Source organism: Pleuronectes platessa, chromosome 10 (genome assembly GCF_947347685.1).
Source record: "Pleuronectes platessa chromosome 10, fPlePla1.1, whole genome shotgun sequence".
Classification (NCBI taxonomy): Eukaryota; Metazoa; Chordata; class Actinopteri; order Pleuronectiformes; family Pleuronectidae; genus Pleuronectes; species Pleuronectes platessa.
The window spans coordinates 9,332,309-9,351,469 of NC_070635.1; the positions used below are offsets into that span (position 1 = coordinate 9,332,309).

General features: G+C 43.6%; 3 protein-coding genes across 5 annotated transcripts; 1 reads left to right on the forward strand and 2 right to left on the reverse strand.

Moving 5' to 3' along the window:
• The first annotated feature begins 1,096 nt into the window (after positions 1 to 1,096).
• On the forward strand, positions 1,097 to 5,139 carry gnb3a (guanine nucleotide binding protein (G protein), beta polypeptide 3a). 2 transcript variants are annotated; one of them, XM_053432380.1, is made up of 9 exons: positions 1,097 to 1,227; positions 1,386 to 1,507; positions 1,702 to 1,847; positions 2,102 to 2,165; positions 2,830 to 2,992; positions 3,109 to 3,175; positions 3,272 to 3,473; positions 3,566 to 3,782; positions 3,914 to 5,139. In XM_053432380.1, exons 2-9 carry the CDS (start codon positions 1,451 to 1,453, stop codon positions 4,018 to 4,020), a joined length of 1,023 nt encoding a protein of 340 aa, XP_053288355.1. In that variant the 5' UTR covers positions 1,097 to 1,227; positions 1,386 to 1,450; the 3' UTR covers positions 4,021 to 5,139. The 2 variants fall into 2 exon arrangements, with proteins under 2 accessions (XP_053288355.1, XP_053288354.1); XM_053432379.1 differs by having other exon boundaries at positions 1,152 to 1,292.
• A 314-nt stretch (positions 5,140 to 5,453) lies between these two features.
• cdca3 (cell division cycle associated 3) lies at positions 5,454 to 8,553 on the reverse strand. Its single transcript, XM_053432383.1, has 6 exons — positions 8,268 to 8,553; positions 7,354 to 7,504; positions 7,146 to 7,266; positions 6,140 to 7,063; positions 6,000 to 6,064; positions 5,454 to 5,876 (listed from the first exon to the last, which is right to left on the reverse strand). Exons 2-6 carry the CDS (start codon positions 7,483 to 7,485, stop codon positions 5,784 to 5,786), a joined length of 1,335 nt encoding a protein of 444 aa, XP_053288358.1. The 5' UTR covers positions 7,486 to 7,504; positions 8,268 to 8,553; the 3' UTR covers positions 5,454 to 5,783.
• A 950-nt stretch (positions 8,554 to 9,503) lies between these two features.
• Positions 9,504 to 19,118, reverse strand: pex5 (peroxisomal biogenesis factor 5). Of its 2 annotated transcripts, XM_053432381.1 has the most exons (16): positions 18,918 to 19,118; positions 16,978 to 17,135; positions 16,827 to 16,865; positions 16,620 to 16,737; positions 16,368 to 16,514; positions 16,074 to 16,158; positions 15,454 to 15,544; positions 15,024 to 15,146; positions 13,457 to 13,540; positions 13,005 to 13,124; positions 12,680 to 12,823; positions 12,437 to 12,507; positions 11,875 to 12,096; positions 11,604 to 11,769; positions 11,355 to 11,512; positions 9,504 to 10,716 (listed from the first exon to the last, which is right to left on the reverse strand). In XM_053432381.1, the coding sequence occupies exons 2-16, from the start codon at positions 17,089 to 17,091 to the stop codon at positions 10,470 to 10,472; spliced, it is 1,929 nt and encodes a 642-aa protein (XP_053288356.1). In that variant the 5' UTR covers positions 17,092 to 17,135; positions 18,918 to 19,118; the 3' UTR covers positions 9,504 to 10,469. The 2 variants fall into 2 exon arrangements, with proteins under 2 accessions (XP_053288356.1, XP_053288357.1); XM_053432382.1 differs by lacking the exon at positions 15,024 to 15,146.
• Between the last annotated feature and the right edge of the window lie 43 nt (positions 19,119 to 19,161).

Consider the following 19,161-nt stretch of genomic DNA (forward strand, 5'->3'; position numbering starts at 1 on the left):
GCCCTTCACCATCCAGCAACCCCCAGCAGTCATTTAATCACACAGTACAATGGCAGGTTCCCAGGGACAGAATGGCAAAAGGGTAATAGCACGACTAAAACACTCAAGCATTCATTACAACCCTCATTATTGAAGCAGTTTCCCATCTGGAACAAAGGCCTACAACAATCCGTTGTTCCCAACTTCAGAGACAATGCAGTCATCATCGGTCTCAGACAGGACACCCACACATTATATGTTTTGTATCATGCCGCAATAAAAAAAAGTCCACACATCAGCTCTGTTACTTCATTTCAACATGTTTTTATGCCGTCTTCCAGTGAACACAGTGTGGAACAATTAAAGCAAATCTCTTTCTTTTCCCGAGTCACTCCCACCTTCACTCCCTTCCTCTCCTTTTCACTTCAAACAAATTAGACGCAAATCCACTCTGTCATGTGTTTTGACAGGGACTCTCATTCAAATAGTGAAAGAGAGAGAGAGAGAGAGACAGAGAGAGAGAGAGAGAGAGAGAGATTGCTGCAGGGACGAAAACGATAAGATCAACACCAGTATCACCTCTTCCGATCAGTACTCAAGGTGAGACGGAGGAAATGTCAGCGTGGCGGTTTATTGCGTGACAAGAAGAGAGGAGTCATTTCTGCATGTGTTCAGGAGGAAGAGGAGGAGGAGGAGGAGGAGGATGAGGAGGAGGAGGAGGAGGAGGGTGGTTTTATTTCTGTTGAGGTTGGTTATATTGTGCTGCCTCAGCGTGAACTCAGGGTCATTTCTGTGCTCCTGTAAAATCAGACCGTGACTTGGCCTTTCCTCTCAGGCCTCGATTACATTTGTCACACTGTATGAGTTTGTCCATTAGGTGATTGCTCCACTCATTTAATCATGACATTACCAAATTCAATAGCCATCAACATAAGTCGGCGAGTGCACTGAAGTGTTAAGTGGCACAGACTTCCCCCCCCATCAGTGCTGCGTATTACAGGACATACTGGTTTGTGTGTACATTCAGGGTGAGGATGTGTGCTCACAACTTCAACTGAAGAACAAATACTTTCACGTTTAATGTCACGCTCGAATATTCATACTCTCCCCATGTATTTGTGTGCGTGCGTGTGTGTGTGTGTAGGCGTGTTTTGTGGGTTTCTGTGTGCTCCTGCGTGTTTATTAAGTTTGCAAAGTAGACAAGGGCCAGTTTGACTTGCAAAGCAGCGCTTACTTGGAATCGTTCAGGTAGGTGCAGGTCAAACTCCAGCATGAAGCATTAGTGCAGGCACAGCTGCTACTGCAGGATAAAGGTATGATCACAACGATGTTCTGGAATAATTTTCTCCTGAACTGATGTCTGTTTTTTTTTTTCTTTCTACCCCTCTTCTTCTGCTTCCTTTCAGGGTTATCTGCTTTTCCTGACATCTCTACCTGTGTCCATTAGCGACCGGACCTAACATTCATCGCCATGGATGAAATGGACCAATTGCGAAAGGAGGCGGACAGTATCAAAGACCAGATCACCGTGAGTACGCTCATCCTGTCTCCTGTAATAAACCAAGAAAACAACGTGGTCGTCCATGATATCAAGTGACTTCTGTTTCTCACCGTGACCTGAAGTCCTCTTAAAAACAAATACTGCCATTATCCTGCTATTACTGCTCTGTGGATTAACACTGGAAGTGACCCGATCCCCTTCTGTTTGCGTCTGCACCCCAGGCCGCTCGTAAGGCCGGGCAGGACACCTCGCTGCAGGAGGCGGTGGCTGGGATCACCGTGGTGGGCCGTGTCCAGTTGAAGACCAGGAAAACGCTAAGGGGTCACCTTGCCAAGATCTACGCTATGCACTGGGGCACTGACACCACGTAAATACACAACATGTTGTGCATAAGTTGACACAACACCTGCTGTTTTAATTTATAGCCAAGCTCAGATGGTTTTTTATTTAATTTGAACTAACTTAGAGTGAACAGAAATCTAAGTTAGATTTGTTACATTCACCTATTGCTTTAAAATGGATGAACTAGCAGGAACACGTTGTACAGCTTATGGTAATTCTTCAGCTGACACCTTCAATGTTTGCTTGGCTCTCACCCTCTGTTAATGTGACCCCCTGCAGGCTGTGTGTCAGCGCCTCGCAAGATGGAAAACTCATAGTGTGGGACAGCATCAGCACCAACAAGGTAAGAAAGAGTAAAAGAGACATGTGTCATAGTTACTGGTGGAAACAGACAGAGAGACATGACATGAAGCCCTGATTGTTTTTTAAGCTCAAACTGAGTCAAAAGTTACAGTGGAGAAAAAACCCTGCAGCAAGTTTTTACTCTCAAATGCACAAAAAATATAAATGAAAGCTAATTTCATAAAGCTATGAACATTTCAAATCAAAAGTATTTTTCCAAAACATTACATATTTATACCTAAACCGGCAATTTGTGTTTATTAAGCATTGAAAACCTCAGCCGATCTGCTTCTTTAGAATTGTGCTGAGGTAATTGAAGTGGACAGTGACAATAACAAAATACCACAAACATCAGATTGTGATTTGCGTGTTGCTGAATCCTGATTGGTTCAGAGAAGCATGTGACATCGCACCACAAACCAGCGAGAGAGTTGCAGACAATAACAATCTAAAAAACAGATCTCGGATGTCATATACAAAAGAACATTTCTAATGTTGGCAAAAATTGAGTGTATTCAAAAATTAAAGAACCATGAATAATATAATTTTTTTTAAAGTTTCCAGGGGCTTTGAATGTTTGTAGCTTCCATCCAGATAAAGGGGTTTGAGTTCATTTGTGGTGTTTTGATGGGAAAGAGTTCAAACAGCCCTCTGTGTGTCCTCAGGTGAACGCCATCCCTCTCAAGTCATCGTGGGTGATGACGTGCGCCTACGCACCCTCGGGGAACCTTGTGGCTTGTGGTGGTCTGGACAACATGTGCTCCATCTACAATCTCAAGGGCAAGGACGGGAACGTCAAGGTCATGCGTGAGCTGGCGGCACACACAGGTTTGGACATTTAAATCTCTTGAGATCACTCTGCCGTCGGCTCCTTGTTGCGTTGCATATTATTTCCTCTCCCTCTCATTTGTATTTTATCATAACGCATTTCTTTGGCTGCCCAGGTTACCTGTCCTGCTGTCGTTTCCTCAGTGACAGTGAGATCATCACCAGCTCCGGCGACTGCACTTGGTAAGAATATCGTACGAGTAATTGAACTAAAACGAATGTTGCAATCTTAATTTCTGACGTTGTGTTGAAATGCGTGGCGCTTCTGTCTCCTCACAGCGTACTATGGGACATTGAGACAGGAACCCAAAAGACGGTCTTTGCAGGACACCAGGGAGACTGCATGTCCCTGGCTGTGTCCCCAGACTTCAAGTTTTTCATCTCAGGGGCGTGCGACTTCACGGCCAAGCTCTGGGACATCAGGGAGGACGCCTGCAGGCAGACCTTTTCGGGCCATGAGAGTGACATCAACGCAATTGGGGTGAGAATGCAGACGATTCCCAGCTCCGTTTCCTGAAAGGTGTTTTTCTCAAAGGAGGTCGGCTTTCTGATCCCTTCTCTTGTCTCTCACAGTTCTTCCCAAACGGTAACGCAGTAATAACCGGGTCCGATGATGCTACCTGCAAGTTGTACGACCTGCGAGCAGACCAGGAGCTCATCACCTACCAGGACTCCAGCATCATGTGTGGGGTGACCTCCCTGGCCCCCTCCCTGTCCGGACGCCTGATACTGGCTGGCCATGACGACTTCAACGTCAACATCTGGGACACGCTGAAAGCTGAGCGAGTCGGTGAGTTCAGAGGGAAAATATGGAGTTAAATTACCAACAGGAAGCATATGATGTGGCAGGGGGGAAAAGGGGAAGTTCTGATTTCATCTCAAGTGATTCTTACATGACTTCTCTTCTGTGTGGTGGCCCAGGAGTGCTGGCCGGTCACGACAACAGGGTGAGCTGCATCGGAGTGTCCACCGATGGAATGGCGTGTTGCACGGGGTCCTGGGACAGCTTCCTCAAGATATGGAACTGAGGCCGTTCCTCACCAGTGAGCAGAGAGAGAGCAGTTAGACATCCGCCAGGGGAGAAATTGGAGAAGATAAAAAAAAAAATAAGAAATTGGAGTTTGAGGGAGGGATGTGGCGCCCCGAGATGAGAAGAGGGTATTTTAATTGTGCCAAGTCCTATCTGATGTTGGAGAGGGGTTGTAATGTGAAGAAAAAACTAAAAAAAAGTCTCCTCTCTCTCTGTCACTCTGCGCTCTCACCTGTTTTCTCACGATCTGGGGGAATTTCGCGGTGGGATATTGGGTGTGGGGTTTCGTAAAAAGACCATTCCTCTCATTAGTGAATTCTATTCGGGTTCAAATTAATAACACATGCACATTTACTGCAGCAATTCAATCGTCATCTGCTGAGGTCATTTGCCAAATGGAAATGGTAGCACACTGGATGAGATAGAACTGAATACGTGTCAAGTTACAGCCTCTGTAGTTTCACACCCGCTCTGCTAATATGCTGTATCAGAACCTAAGTTAAGTCATATGAAGAATATGAGCATTTCGCATTTTTTGTTTTGTTTCAGACTCTTGTTTGTTCTTAGTTTTGGTAGATTCCCTCCACGCTTAGGTTTAAATTCTTTACACTTTCTAATTTTAAATGAATTCTAGTTTGCAGATGTCTACATTAGTGTTTGAGTTGTTTTGTATGTGATTGATGGACAATATGCACCAGGATGTGTGTGGGCTCTAACCAGCGGGTTAGGCCTGAAAGTGCTTTGTGTAAACTGTTGAGCTGACAGATGGGATAATAAAAATGATTTCATGGTTCATTAAGCACTAACAAAAAAAAAAAAACGCGAGATGACCCATTTGTCTCAGGACAGGACTTTTTATAGGAGTGTTGTTTTTTCCCCCCAGAGGATAAATGCTATTGTGTGGTTGTGTGAGCAATAAAACTGAATCTGTATATATGAGCTTGACATTTCCTCTGCACCAGAACGGATAATCTTGAAGGAACGTTTGTGTAAATACAGGAAAAGGATCTGCACGCTGTGACTTGGATGTGGACCTCTCTTTACACTGTTGAGTAAAAACAATATGACCTTTCTGAAAGACTGTCTAATAAACCTGGGACTCTGCATTATACAAGTATATGGTGTTTACTTTTTTTACAAGCCAACTGCAGTTCTAACAGTGTTTAACACGAATATTTTAAAATCCCACTGGACATGGATTGAGCCATTACATAATATGGCATCATGCTGCTGAAACACCATTTATATTAAAAAGTATATATTAAAGTAATTTAGTTTGATAAAAATAAAACAAGTTCCTGGTTTTATTTACTGACACTTATGCAGCTTCATTGTAATTTTTGACTCCAAACAGAGACAAATAAACTATTGTTCCAAAGCCTGGAGCTATGAGACTCAGACAGCGCCTGGCGGTGAAATGAGAAAAGTCAATTTTACAAATGAAGAAATATTTATTGCATTTAGGCAGAAATAACTAGAAATTTTACAGTTTTGTTACAGGGGGAAAAAGAACACAAGAAAAGGACAATAGGAATAGAAGGGAAAATAATCCTTAGAAAATAAAGGATTAAAAGCTGAAGTATGAATGCAAATAATTTTATATATATTTACAAAAAACACAAACAGTGCAGAAAACTGCACAAAACAGCAGTTCAAAATAATTACACAAAAGGACAGGAATCCGCTTAAGAAAACTGTACACATAAAAGCGAGTTTTAAGAGATATAAAAGTAGCAGGAATCTGTACATGGCTGCATGGAATCATCTGTTCTCCTTGTCCAGAGCCACTGCCAGCACTCTGCGGTCCATCGGCCCATGTCTCTGCTTATCTGGGGTGGACGCCTTCAGCTTCATCTGGAGAGTTAGCACAGAGATTGATTTACTTTGGGTTCAACGACTAAATAATAAAGTATCGATGCAAATTTAGTTTGAATGAATATGTATAAATAGCAGCAAGTTTTTGCTTGAGTACAATACCTGAGAACGGTCTCTGGGCGAGTTGCTCTCCTTGAGGATCTGCAGGGGGGAGCGGCCTTCAGTACCTAGAGAAGAATTACAAAATGTCAGTCAACGATCTCTTATTTAAGACATCACGAAGACACAAGTGTTCTACACACCTTTCTGCTTCAGTTTTCCAGTCGGTCCCTTATTTTCCTTGGTTGCGTTCTTGACAGCCAAACGGACGGCGAGAGGAGAGGAGCCCCTCTTGCCAGCCTTCACCGCTCGGACTCTCAGCCCTGAAGGACCGAAGCCTTTTCCCAACCACTGGGGTTTGAACACCACCTGACTGGGACTCTTTGGGTCAAAGGTGGGGCAGCGGATGCCACTGCAGACCTGCACCTGCTCTGGGCTGGGAGTGACTGGTGTTGGCTCGGATGAAACAGATGCAGGAGGTAAAGAACATGCTTCAACTAGCTCTTTGGTTTCTTCAGAGGGGGATGGTTTATCTGCTTCCTCTGGCTGTGCAGGGGATGTCTGCACTGGTGAATCAGCTTTAGCGGTGGTTGGTGAAGGCTCAACACCGGACTCTGGCTCAACTGGGCTGCTGGGAAGGGCATAATCGTGATCAGCGCCATCGCTGAGAGGCTCCACCTCCACACTAGGAAGAGGGGAAGCACAGTCTTGGTGCACGTCAGCAAAGATCTGTGATGAGGTTGCTCCCTCGTGGTAGGTTATCAGGCTCATGCTCAGTCGCTTGTGAAGAGGAGTCTCCCTCGCCTCCTCTGCCTCCTCCAGGGTGGCTTCGGTTTCTAGCTCCACCTCCACCTGGGGCTGGTTGAGAACAACGAAGGGGCTGGAGTCACAAGCGCCCTGGAGGGGGCGTGGCACAGGGGTGGCAAGGAGGTCGGCATGCTCAGCCAGGGAGCTGAGGATTTCAGATGACTGAGGAGTCACGAGGGGCTGGGTGGAAGCCAGCTCCTCTGGCTTGAAGATCTCCTCCTCGACTTTACTGAAGCGTTTCTGAGGGGCTTCAGAGACTCGGCCGTCAGCCTCATTGTGGAGGAGCAGGCCCAGGCGGCGAGCGAAGGACCCGACTTTCGCTGTGGGGACAAGTGGGAGAACGTCACATCACATGTTGCTTTTGAGGTGAGAAAACTCAAGCTGCAGCTTCTCAATAGGTACCTCTCATGACATCTCTGACGGGGGTGCGGTTGATACCAACAGAAGGTGAGCGGGGATCGGTGAACGCCAGGGCACACTCAGTTTTCCCCTTAGCAGAAGGTCCAGTCACAGATCCACCAACCTGGGGAAACAGTTGTTATGATCTGTTTAAAAGGTGCTTCCACAGCTCACGGAATGATGATGCCCAGGAGGAAACAAGGCCACCTACCTGAATGGGAGTACGATCGAGACCTACTGACGGGGAGCGTGGATCTGCCAGGTCACCGAGGTGAAGGTTTTTGATGGCAGGCTCTGGTTTGACCGGTGCAGGCACCAGCATCTTGCTCTCACTGGATCCCATGATGCTTATCGAAGGTTAACTGAATCAAAGGTGAACAGAAGATAATCTTTACTTCACTGAATCCACAACAACCGCATCACATCAGATTCAACTCACACACACTGTCAGGGATGGGTGATATCACCAAAGATTATAAAAAGATAAACATTTTGCTCTAGACTTAACCAGGTGGTTTATAACAATTAACAGCAAAACAGTTTACAAGTCTGAGGTTGAATATATTCGGTGTTAGAGCTCCTCACTGTGTTAGAACAATGCATAAACATTAAAACGATTTATATATTGAACTTAAATCGCTATTGATGGAAAACCATACTGTGATAGTAATTGATAGTTTTATTTTCCAGTCCTAAAACACGATGCAGAATTAGTTGAAAATGTCTAAATCCACCAGTAACACATGTATATACAGTATAAACACTTTCCCTCGTGGCTGCTACACACTCACATGTATCAGGAAAGTGTTTCATACAACAGGAAACTAAAACAAGACGTTAAACAAGGGGAAGTTCGTTTTGTGTCTTTTTTTTTAACCTAAACTACAGATCGCACAAGATAAACACACACAACACGAAACAACGACCACACAACTTTGTAGTTTTAACAAATAGCATGCAACGATGAAGTCACAGAAACGTGCAGAACGCTAAAAACAAGCTAGCACAGCCAAGGTCAGTTAGCTCGTTTCCTTAAACAGGTAAAGGTTTAACGCGGTAGAAAGTGTTGACCCGTGATAACTGAGACTATTCCTCTTTCCGTGAGTCGTGTGTTTCTTTACTCACCTCGGACGAGAAGGAGGAAGTGTTGTGCGGCTCAAAGACTCGTCTCTGACTCCACAGTAGAAACACAGCGAGTTAAAACACACGACTTCGAATCACAAGTCTATGATTTGAATCGTAGACATTTAAATGGCGGGTTGCGTGCGTGTTATTTTTGAACGACCCAATCAGCTCGCACGTCCTCTCCGCCGATTGGTTTGCTCAGAGGAAGGCGTTCTACAAACTGGGCGTGGCGTTGTGCTGATAACACGTTTGAAAGTTGCAATAATCGAGAGCTTTGTTTTTCTCATCTGGAGAAAAGTGGAACGTTACATTACAGGCGTGACCCGGAGGCACGTGATGCTTCAACACAAAACTCAGGGAAAACAAGGCTCAATAAATAATCTTCTGCTTTAAATACTGTGGAACATGAAAGATGCAGTTTATCCATTTAAATCAATCCATTTGAAACAATGCATTTTTCATATTAGCAGATATTTACTGGAAAGCAGTTATTCACTTCTGTGTAAAGCGCCTTGAGATAATGCTTAAAATAAAAATGTATTCAAATAAATTTGAATTGAAATTGAATTTCCGTCTGACAACTTTATTTAGAGCTATAATCAGTACTATACAAAAAATATTTAAATTTGAATACAAATAATACATTAAAGAAAAAAAGTACAGAAGATTGTTTAAAGATTATTCTCAATGTCAATCAATTAATTTGCTCTTTATTTCTTGGCAGGATGAATGAACAAGTTACATTTAAAGGGAATATAAAATATTTTGTGTTAGTTTTAAATTGTAAACTGCTTTTTTATTCAATTTATGTCACTTCAATCTAAGTTTCATCTTCACAATCTACTCGGATCGACTTGTGATCATCTCGGTTTAAAAAAAATTCTCTGGAGCTTCAATAATGGGAAATTTAAAACCTAAAGTCTAAATTTGTTTATTCAAATCGAACCTGGCTTGGTACTCCAGGCTCCAGACACACTACATGAAGAGACTAGCCTCTTTCTATTTATTTTCCAGGTAAAAACTCCACTATTCAAATCTGTAAACGCTTTTTCTTCTCTTATATAATATTCACTCTTACACTGTGAATGTTCCATTCAAAGTGAAAGCAGTCCTAACTTTGAAACCCTCCCGTTATCCACTGCTTGAATCTGATATTTTATTATGCTTACCACACCTTCCTGTGACACCCGGACCTGCTTGTCCAATACCGATTGCTGCAGAAATAACAAAAACATGTTTGGAATCAAAGCTTTATTGCTGAATATTATATTAAACATTGCAGTCAGGATAGAAGTAGCCTGAAAACAATTATAGTGCAACAATTATTTTACAATACACAATATGGCATATAGCATTATTTTACAATGAAGCAAATTGTTTTACAAGAGCGATATGAAAAAGAGCAGGAAATCATCCTCAACGATATTACAATTATATGTTCTTATCATCCAATAGAGGATTAATATCACCCACCCAGGCCCGAACACACAAACATCCTGTACACACACATACACACACCGTTATCATTACAGTAACAGTCCTGCTGGTTGTCAGTTCATTGTCCCGGCTGATAAATGATTACTAAAAAATTAAATAAGATAGAGGTAAATAAAGAAACAAGCCACTATAGCACTTCTGACTACTGTTTGTTATCGGCAGCTTTCTCTTGAGAGCACTTTTGATAAAAGCAGTACTCTTTTCAATGTCACTGAAATACTGTACCTTTAATTTACATAACCGTAGAGACTAACGGTTCAATCTACAATCTGTTGTTGTTAAAGAATATGAGAGTTCATGAAAAACATAACTACATAACTAACTGTCCATACAGCTGGTTACTGAGTACAGAGGGAAGTCATTCATTCTTCTTCATTTAATCTCCTCACTAAGAACACATTTCAGATCGAGCCCAGTTCTATAGATCAAGGCAATGAAGAAAATCCCAACATTTAAAAATACAGTGACATGTCTGTAGTACTGCTGACTGGTTCTCTTCTCAGGTACAGACTGCAAAGTTTGATAAAAGTCACTCAAACATACACAAGCACAAGATGATGTCTCTGGGACGGTGGATAATTCACAGTGTCTCCATTTCCCTCGAACTGTTACCACTCGGATTCCTCTCCGCTTCATTCAGTCACCCACACATTTCCCTCCCAGCAAAACACATTCACACTCAATAAGCGCCCCCCCAGCTGGTTTTCATTCAGTCCCACCCTCCACCTCTCTCTGGCAGAAGTGAGCCAACAATGTGTCCAAGTCCCGGCGATCGGCGGCGGTGTACAGCGAGCTCTCGCCCATCATGCTGAGAGCCATGCGCAAGGTCGACCAGATGTTGTCGGACATCATGGTGGCTGCAGCTCCTCCAGGGCCCCGGGCAGCTCTCGCCCCATCGCTGGCCGCCTGGCGCTGTAGAGACAGGGCTTCGAGGAAGTGCTCCACTGCCTCTCTGAGGATATCCCAAAAAAGAAAGCAGGACAGAGTGACGAGAAGATTTCAAGTAGTTTATCGTTTACATTAGCTGTATTATGTAAACACACAGATTCAAGCTGTGTTTTTTTGGTCTTTTGAACAATGTGATAAACAACATCTGTATAACCAGCCTGATTTTAGTCCCATTATAGCAAAAACTCTTCAAAGCTTAAACTGGACAAATAAGCTTTCTATGGCTCTGTTCATACTTGGTATTAACATCGTTGATGTTTGCATGTCAAACCCCACCTGGCATGAAAATACATCTCTGCATGTGTCCCAAGAGGCCACTTGTGATTAGATCTCACTTCTCCACTCGATATATACGACATTTCTGTTTGCAAAAATCCAATTATGTTGCTTGTTCCCAGATGGGTCCATTGTTTTCAGTGTGCGTGAGAGAGCTGGGCACAGAGGGGCTGAGTGAATCACAGCTCTACAATAAATAAGATTTTACTTATTTGAAATGATTAAAAAAAAAAAAATCAATATGTGGCCACGAGTCCTAGTTGAGCTCTGAATGTGGTCTGTCATGTCTAATCATCCGTGATGGATGTTAATACCAGGTATGGGGTTTCTCTTTAGTTTTATCGTATTTAAAAATTGCCTCTTCACCTGTGTACTCCCAAATTGACACAACTAATCCCCAAGTTGTAGCGACTACGGATGAAACCTGGCTGCAGCTCCAGAGCTCTCCTGTAGGCGGCCACTGCCTCCTCTGAGCGGCTTCCATTAGCCAGCGTGGCACCCAACTTGTTCCACAGCAGATAGTCCTGATGGAGAGAGAGAAGAAGAAGGAGAGGTCATTAAAAAAAACAGAGTGAAAACAGACGTTGAGATCTCGACAGTGGCTTCTACCCTAACCTGTGGTGTGACAGACAGAGCGGCGCTGAAACAGTCCACCGCCTTGTCGTACTCGCCGCTGAGGTTGAAGAGAACTCCGAGACCACACTGCAGCTGGGGGTCCACCTTGGAGGGGTCCGAGTTGGCTGCAAGCAGGAAAAGGGACTGGACGTCTGAAAACAAAGATCTGTGCAAAACCAAGAAAGAGTCAGGAAGTTCAGTTTAGTACACCTAACTACAAATATATGGGAATCCTCTCTATCTTGTGTTTTAAAGCTGGAAGCCTACTCACTCTGGCAGCAGTGACCCGAACCTCTCCCGCTCCTTCTCCCTATCTCTGGCACCGTCCTTTTGGCGTTCCAGCTCGTTCTGGTCCCAGACAGAGCGGTAGTCTGGATTGTGCTTAAGCCAATCCCGAAGAGTCTCACAGGCCTGCCTGTGCAGCGACTCATTCGTGAAACTGACAGCCAACGCCATTAGAGCAATCAGGTTGTCGTTCTTCAGCTCTATACATCTAATGGAGGAAACGTGATTATGGAAAAACAATAACGAATAAAACACTTAATAAATAAGTTCAGGATAGAATTAATATGACTTTAAGTTAATTATAGGACTAGATCCAGTCTATAAAATAATCTTAATAATCGCTAACTGCCTGTCTTACAGCATATCAGTCATAATTTTCAAAAAATGTCCAAAAAGGAAAACAGTTGTCAATATTTAATTATTTATGATATACATAATGCCTCCTGAGATCCAGAAGAGCAGCATGTATGTTTACTGTTTCCTATTGCTACCGAAGCCAGTGTATGAACTTGCACCACTACACTCATTTTGCATTTCTGGTTTCTGACCTGCGGAGTGCGCTGATGGCAGCAAATTCCTGCTCGTTCTCAGCCTGACAGGTTCCCAGATATTGCCAAGCCTGCAATTAAGAGAAAACAGATGCAGCCACAACAGAGCATCATTACAATTGCTTTCAGTCAGCGGCATAAATCCAAGTAACTTACAAGCAAAGAGATTTATTGGGCTGTTTTCGTGAGTGATTGAAGAATTAAAAAAACAGGAAAATGCAAATGAGTTTTTAAGAGTCTCACCAGCTGGTTGCCGGGTTCTGCCTGTACGGCACTTTCAAAGAAGCGCACGGCACCCGGGATGTCCCCCGCCTCCATCCTTGTCACTCCCTCTGTCAAAGGGTCCGGGTGAGATAAGTAGGGGTTGTCCTCTTCAAACTGATAACCCTGCGATAGACACAAGAATAACACAGAGTCTATTTCTGTGTGGAGTGTTGAAACAGAGGCGCCTGCAGAGTCACGTACGTAAACAGCAGTAACGTATTGTACTCAGACACAGACAAGGGGAGACGTATGAGCAAAACCGCTGTTATCCTCAAACACAATAAGTCTCTAAACAGATGGCTACCTTGTCATAAGAAGTGCTGAGTAGCTGATCGAAGTCAGACAGCCAGGGATGGCTCTCTGCGTCCCTCTTCGCCATCTCCTCCCACTCCGTTTGCAGCTTCTCCCAGAAATCCACATCACTCTGAGAGAATGACAGAGATACACATCATTACCCCACTCCTCGTATCACACTTCATCCTGTATTATAGACCCGTGTGTCCTCTACTTCTCAGAGAGAGAAATGACTGTGCACAGAACTGAGTCAAAAGAGAGAGACGCTGGTTTGTTTGTTTTTCTCTAATGGGATTAAGTGACTTTATCAAAGGCACCTTGATCTTGATAGTTTCCATTTCAAACCCCAGCCTCCCAGGACACATCGAGCTGTAACCTCTCCCTTCTCACTGCTCTCAATTAACACACAGCAGCTTAAGCTTTGGTTTTCAGGGTGTGTGTTTTCAGTAATTCTCGTCTCACCTCCACTGCAGCTTTGGCTTGTTGGAAATCTGGTCCTGCCGTGGCAAACTCATCTACCCAGGCTTCGGCCGACTCCTCTGACACCTGAATAGCAATGAGGAGCATCGACAGGGGTTGACTGAAGTCTGCATGCACTGGCTACGCAAACTGTTATTTGAAGTCAGGATGGTTACAGCAAAACAGGGAAAAATATAGAGGGAAGTGAATGGAGAAGAGGAAAAGAGCAAACGAAGAAACAGCACAGCACAGAAGAAGCTAGTTCTCTCCTACTCCTTCCTTGGATTTCTTCCAAATGAAATGGTTTTTTTTTAATCAGATAGAAAATGCACTCGTCAGCAAACAAATTTAATGCTGAGTGTATCCTTTTTCTTCTATGTGGAAAACAACTTGCATATAGCATTTCATATAACTGCAGCTAAAAATCGTAACACCTATCGCTGCTGAGACCACAGAGGTCCTACCTGCCGGACGACCTCGGCCCACTGCTCTGCCTGTTTAGCTTTAGTTTTCGAAATCTTCTCATTCCGCGCTGGGGTTTCCAGGGGAAGACTCCCCCCCCCTGTCTTCGTCAGGAACTATGGCGGAAGGCGAGGAGGCGGCAGGGAATGGGGCGATGTTTTGAGGAGGAGGGAGCAGTTGGTGAGGAGGTTTTTTTTGGAAGGGGGTCGGGCGGAGTAGAAGTTATTTTTAAGTAGTAGGAGGATTAAATGAATGGCGGTTGTTAATTGAGGGAATGGTAAGCCAAGAGTTCGAAGGCAGGTAAAAAAAAGGGGGAAAGTATATGTCAAGGTTAGAGGGCAACGGAGTACAATGGAGCCATGTTGCAGCACATGCACAGTAAAAAATATGGAAGCCATTTTCTGCCAGCAGAAAAAAAAAAACACTAGATGAAAGTTAGGAAATATGAAAATAAAAGTCTTATACACTACTCCAAAGATTTGACATATTGAATAAATTGTAAGTATGATATTAAAAATTATTCGACAGATACAAATGTTGAATTCATTATTGGACACTAAGTCACAATTGAATAGCGAGTCAGATTTTTTAAAGTTAATAATTTAGACTTTTATCTCATATTTCTAACAGAGAGTATTTGCATTAGATTATATCCAACTTGTGATCTATTGTTTTCTTTTCTATGTGGAAAGAGGCCTCCACTAAATTGTGTCTTTTGGAAAAATGTAGTTAGAATTTAAAACTTGGCAATAGCCTTTTTCTGACAGAACTGATTGTTATGGCAAAGTCCTAGAAAACAAGATGTAGATCACTTAATTTGGAGTTTGACTGCATGTCTTAAAAACTTAATGCATAAGTAGAGAGTCATAGGAGTCCTCTCTTTGCCAAACAGATTCCATCTGCACTGCTGCTCAGCGCTGAGCTTCATATTACAGGCCGTGTAGTGGCTGCTTTTGGTTACATTTCTGGAAAATGTTACTCTGCATCAGATACTGGGCTGATGAGTCATGAGTCAGAGCCTATACTGTGTAAAAGTGAGCAGAAGTGCTTCCCCCGGTGTATTCCCAGTTGCAACCATCCCCTCTCCTCAGTGGGCAGAGACTCGTACCTGGTTGAGGTTGGAGGCCCAGTTCTGAGCCTCCTGGGCCTGAGCCTTATCTGTGAGCTGTCTGTCTGTTTTGCTCTCCACTGTGACACTGCCCTCGCCAATCTGCCTAACGAATCGCAGGAACTACACAACATCGGAAAAAAAGGAAAAAAAAACATTTACTATTACCATTGCTAAATGGTCAGGTTTATACTAATATACTGCGAGTTTCTTTCCAAGACAACAAGTTTCTTTCCACACAAAGACAACAACCTGGAGAAACCTTAAAGAGATAAACATTAGCAATGTACTTTGCTCCAAAGAAACTACACACTAAGAAGGTGTTGAAGAAAAAGAGAGAGGATATGGTGATAGATTCAAAACAACAAATGACACATGGTACTAACAGGATCCAATGATAATGTCAGACAGAAGGACACAAACTGCTCACCTCTGTGTTTTGTAACTTAGGGTCATCGACCTTTGAGACAAGTTCATTGGCCGTCTCCCTCAGCTCCTCCCCTGGTTCATACTCTTTTGTCCTGTAAAGTTAAAAACACACCGTTATGAAATGATAAGATCAGAAGAAACGGCACATTGGTTTATTCTATGTATGTATGTATATATATATATATATATATATATATAGTGTGTGGAGCAAGTCAATTCAAGCTAAAGAATGTGCTTTGCATTGTTGTAAAAGTCAGTTCTTGAGGTCAGTGCATGTCGATGATTAGACATCTAGGCAGTATAATTTACACCAGCTCTCACTGCCTGCTTCATTGCCTTTTGACACCACTCACAGTTGGATAATTTCCACATCATCAGACAAGATTAAAAGTATAAAGGAGTCAAATTCTTGAGCCGTACAGACAAGAACATTATCAAAGTGTAGACATGTTTTCCAATCTACCATCTTTGTTCTAGCAATGCTCTTGTTCTCTTTTACGCAGATGTCTTGTCTATGCTCCACATTCATTGCAGTGTCCCTGAAGTCGCCATTCATATAAGCCATTATTCTTCTGAATACTTTCAACACTCTCAATCCATTTCCCCAGCCGCTTTTCTAACCATTCGTTTTCCTTGTCTCCAAGGTCTCCGAGCCACAACTTCTCCTCTGACTGCTCCAGATACTCCTCCGCCCAGCGTCCAGGATCTGGATTTAAAGAAAATACAGAGAAAGAAAAAACGCACACAGCAGGAGACACATTGTGAAAAGGTCAAACTCGGCAAAAAAATAACAGGCTTTTTACAAAGCAGCTGTTTGATGTCAGCTAAAGTTCATGATAAATGACAGACTGATGACGACTCCAGAAACTTGAAGGACACCGCGTGTTTCCAGAGTGAAAGAAAGAGGAAGTCTACCTGCAGCCTCAGCGATAAACTCCCTCGTCCAATCAGCATCTGCTGCATCGCCGAGAGCGATGAGTCCCGGTGCGGCGGCCGGGTCCGAACTCGAGACGAACTCGGACGCCCAGTCCCCGGAGAGGGCCAACGCTGCCACATCTGGAGCTGTGACATCCATGGAGACAGTGTATTACACACTAAAAACTGTTTGAAATACCTGAAACTAGTAAACACAATGACAACTATAATAATATTAATAAGGTGGTATACCTCTCTGTGGTGCTTGTCTGTAGCTCTGCTGGTCAATCTGCTGCATTTCCTCAAGCAGCTGACCCATGTCAAATGTGTGTGGCGCCCGTGGGGGGGCCTGAAGGAACTCATTCACCAGCTGCGACAAAAATTAGAGTGATAAAACTTACTACAGTTTTTTTTAGATCATGAAGTATCCTGCATACAGAGAGGAACATGAGCACTAACCTCTTCTTCAGTTGATATTTCAATAGGAGTCGGGGGAATCTGAGAAAAACAATAAAATATCACTATCAAGCATCATGACTTGGCTGAATTATTCATGTTTTGTATGAATATATTTTTTCAAACTACCAACTTGAATCTACAAATCACTCACTGTAGGTGTTGAGCGGTGCCGCCATGCCCCCCCTTCCTTGGTCATGTGACTGGTCAGCTTCATGAGGGGATTGGCTCCCCCACATTCTGCCTCCACCAACTCCCGCATCGCCATGGCAACACGAGGATCAGGCAAAACCCAATCAGACCACCTGAGAACTGAGAAGAGGTTGAATCGATGCATTACTCTGGTTTTTTTGGAGGGTTTGTTTTGGACAATTGCACACGGCTCAATCTGAATTCGAGAAAGTTAATGGAATCGTATTTTTAGCCAGTCGCACTGAGGCACAGCACACGCATCACTTAGTTCTGTGTGATCCCTGTAGGGACTGACAGGTCAGAGAAGTTGAAACCTCAAGGGGGCGTCCACACACGCACGGCACAGTCAGCCCCATGGCACATAGCAAAATTCAAGCTTCATGCCTCCATCTGCTGTTTTCCATGTGATCTCCTGGCTTTGGATGAACCATAAATAATGTGGATGTGATGGTTCGGCAGGCACAGACATTCACTGCACATTTCACCCGGCTACTGCAGTAAGATTAACAGATTTTACCTCTTGATTTAACTGTTTATACAGTTAGAAAAAGACAAGATTTAAAGCTGGATTATGATACTGTTATAACCAAAATAACAGACTGTAATTAGTGCCACATATGCCTGAGTGCCGAAACTAAATACTTCTTTGGGACTGAAATTAAAAGAAATTGTTTACTTTTACTTTGATCAAATATTTTTCCAATTATTTCATTTGGGTAAAGTTCTTCTACACTTCTACATCATCAATAGAAATCAAGGGTTTTGTATTAAAACCTGGTTATACATCCAGACAAGGTACTGGACAAGTAACCAGACGTTCTGGTGTCATACCAGGGCTAAAATGAAAGATAATAACATAATAACACAAAGCCTTCGTATCACAGCCTCAACTTTGACCTCAGGTTCCATTTGTTTCCTCTTTATCTGATGATCGCTCACTCAGCTAATCCTCAGACAGCAAAGCATTAAAAACTGGAAAACCTCCTTCGGAGACGGATTTAGAGCCTAAATTCAAACCCGGGAAAATATTTTGTCCATGAGAAAAACCATCCTGCTCGACGCACTGGGACATATCCAGTCCCAGAGATGAACGGATGACAAATCTGTTACGTATGCTGGCCTACTCAACTTCTCTAGCCCCCCCCGGAGGGATTTACGATGGTTGCACTTTTCATAACGAGCTGTCAGGAATAGAAATGTAACTCCCTGTCTACTCTGCATAGCAGGGTTTAGAAAAGCTTGAGAAGAAAATGACCCACTAGTCTACAGGTGGACTCTGATAGATTTTAAAGATGTTTTATTCCTAAACAGCTGCTGAGTGATGATTAGGGTCAAATTTAAAGAGGATTAAACTAAGATATTAATACAGACAGTGTCACAGACTTCTTACATGACTCAGACGTCAGTGCAGGAAGGTTGTGTTTGTGACCTGCACACACACACACACACACACACACACTCACACTCACACTCACACTCACAAACACAAACACACTCACAAACACACAAACATTGTATTTTGTAATACGGTTCATATAGAGTTGCATGCAAAGACTCGTCGTCATCCTTCTGGTGCAGGCATACTGGTTTGAAGTCAAGCAGTGTGGGACCAGTTCACTGTTGAACTGATTGGGGACACCACAGCTCTGTTTGCCTGATGCTAACTGTAGCTCCACTCATAAACTGCAACATTAGCTCACTCCACGTTGTTTCTCTCTACCCGCCGACATGTTGCTAGTTTAAAAAGCCAGTTCAAAAGAGAGATGTGTCAATAATCAACGAGCAGTTTGTCTTGTCTCTGCAGCTACAGCAGCTAGCAGAGGCTAGCGGTGGCTAGCTCCAGCAGGGCCAGTGCAGTGTGCGGCCACAGAGGCATGAAGAGACGGGTAGCACGGTGCTCACCTCACCGCCGACTGCTGGAGCCGATGGACCGTCCCTCCTCTCCGGCTGACTTCAACGACCGTGTCGGGCCAGAATCTGTCGCGTCCAGCGTGTCGAAGCTCCCGGGAAAACGTGCGAGTGCAGCTGCCGTGTGTTACCAGCGCGTCTCCTTTATTTACCTTCCTCCTCCATGACCCACAAAACCCTCCACCACCGCCGATCCTCCGAGCGTAAGGCTGCGGAGGTTTTCAGGATTCTCCAACGG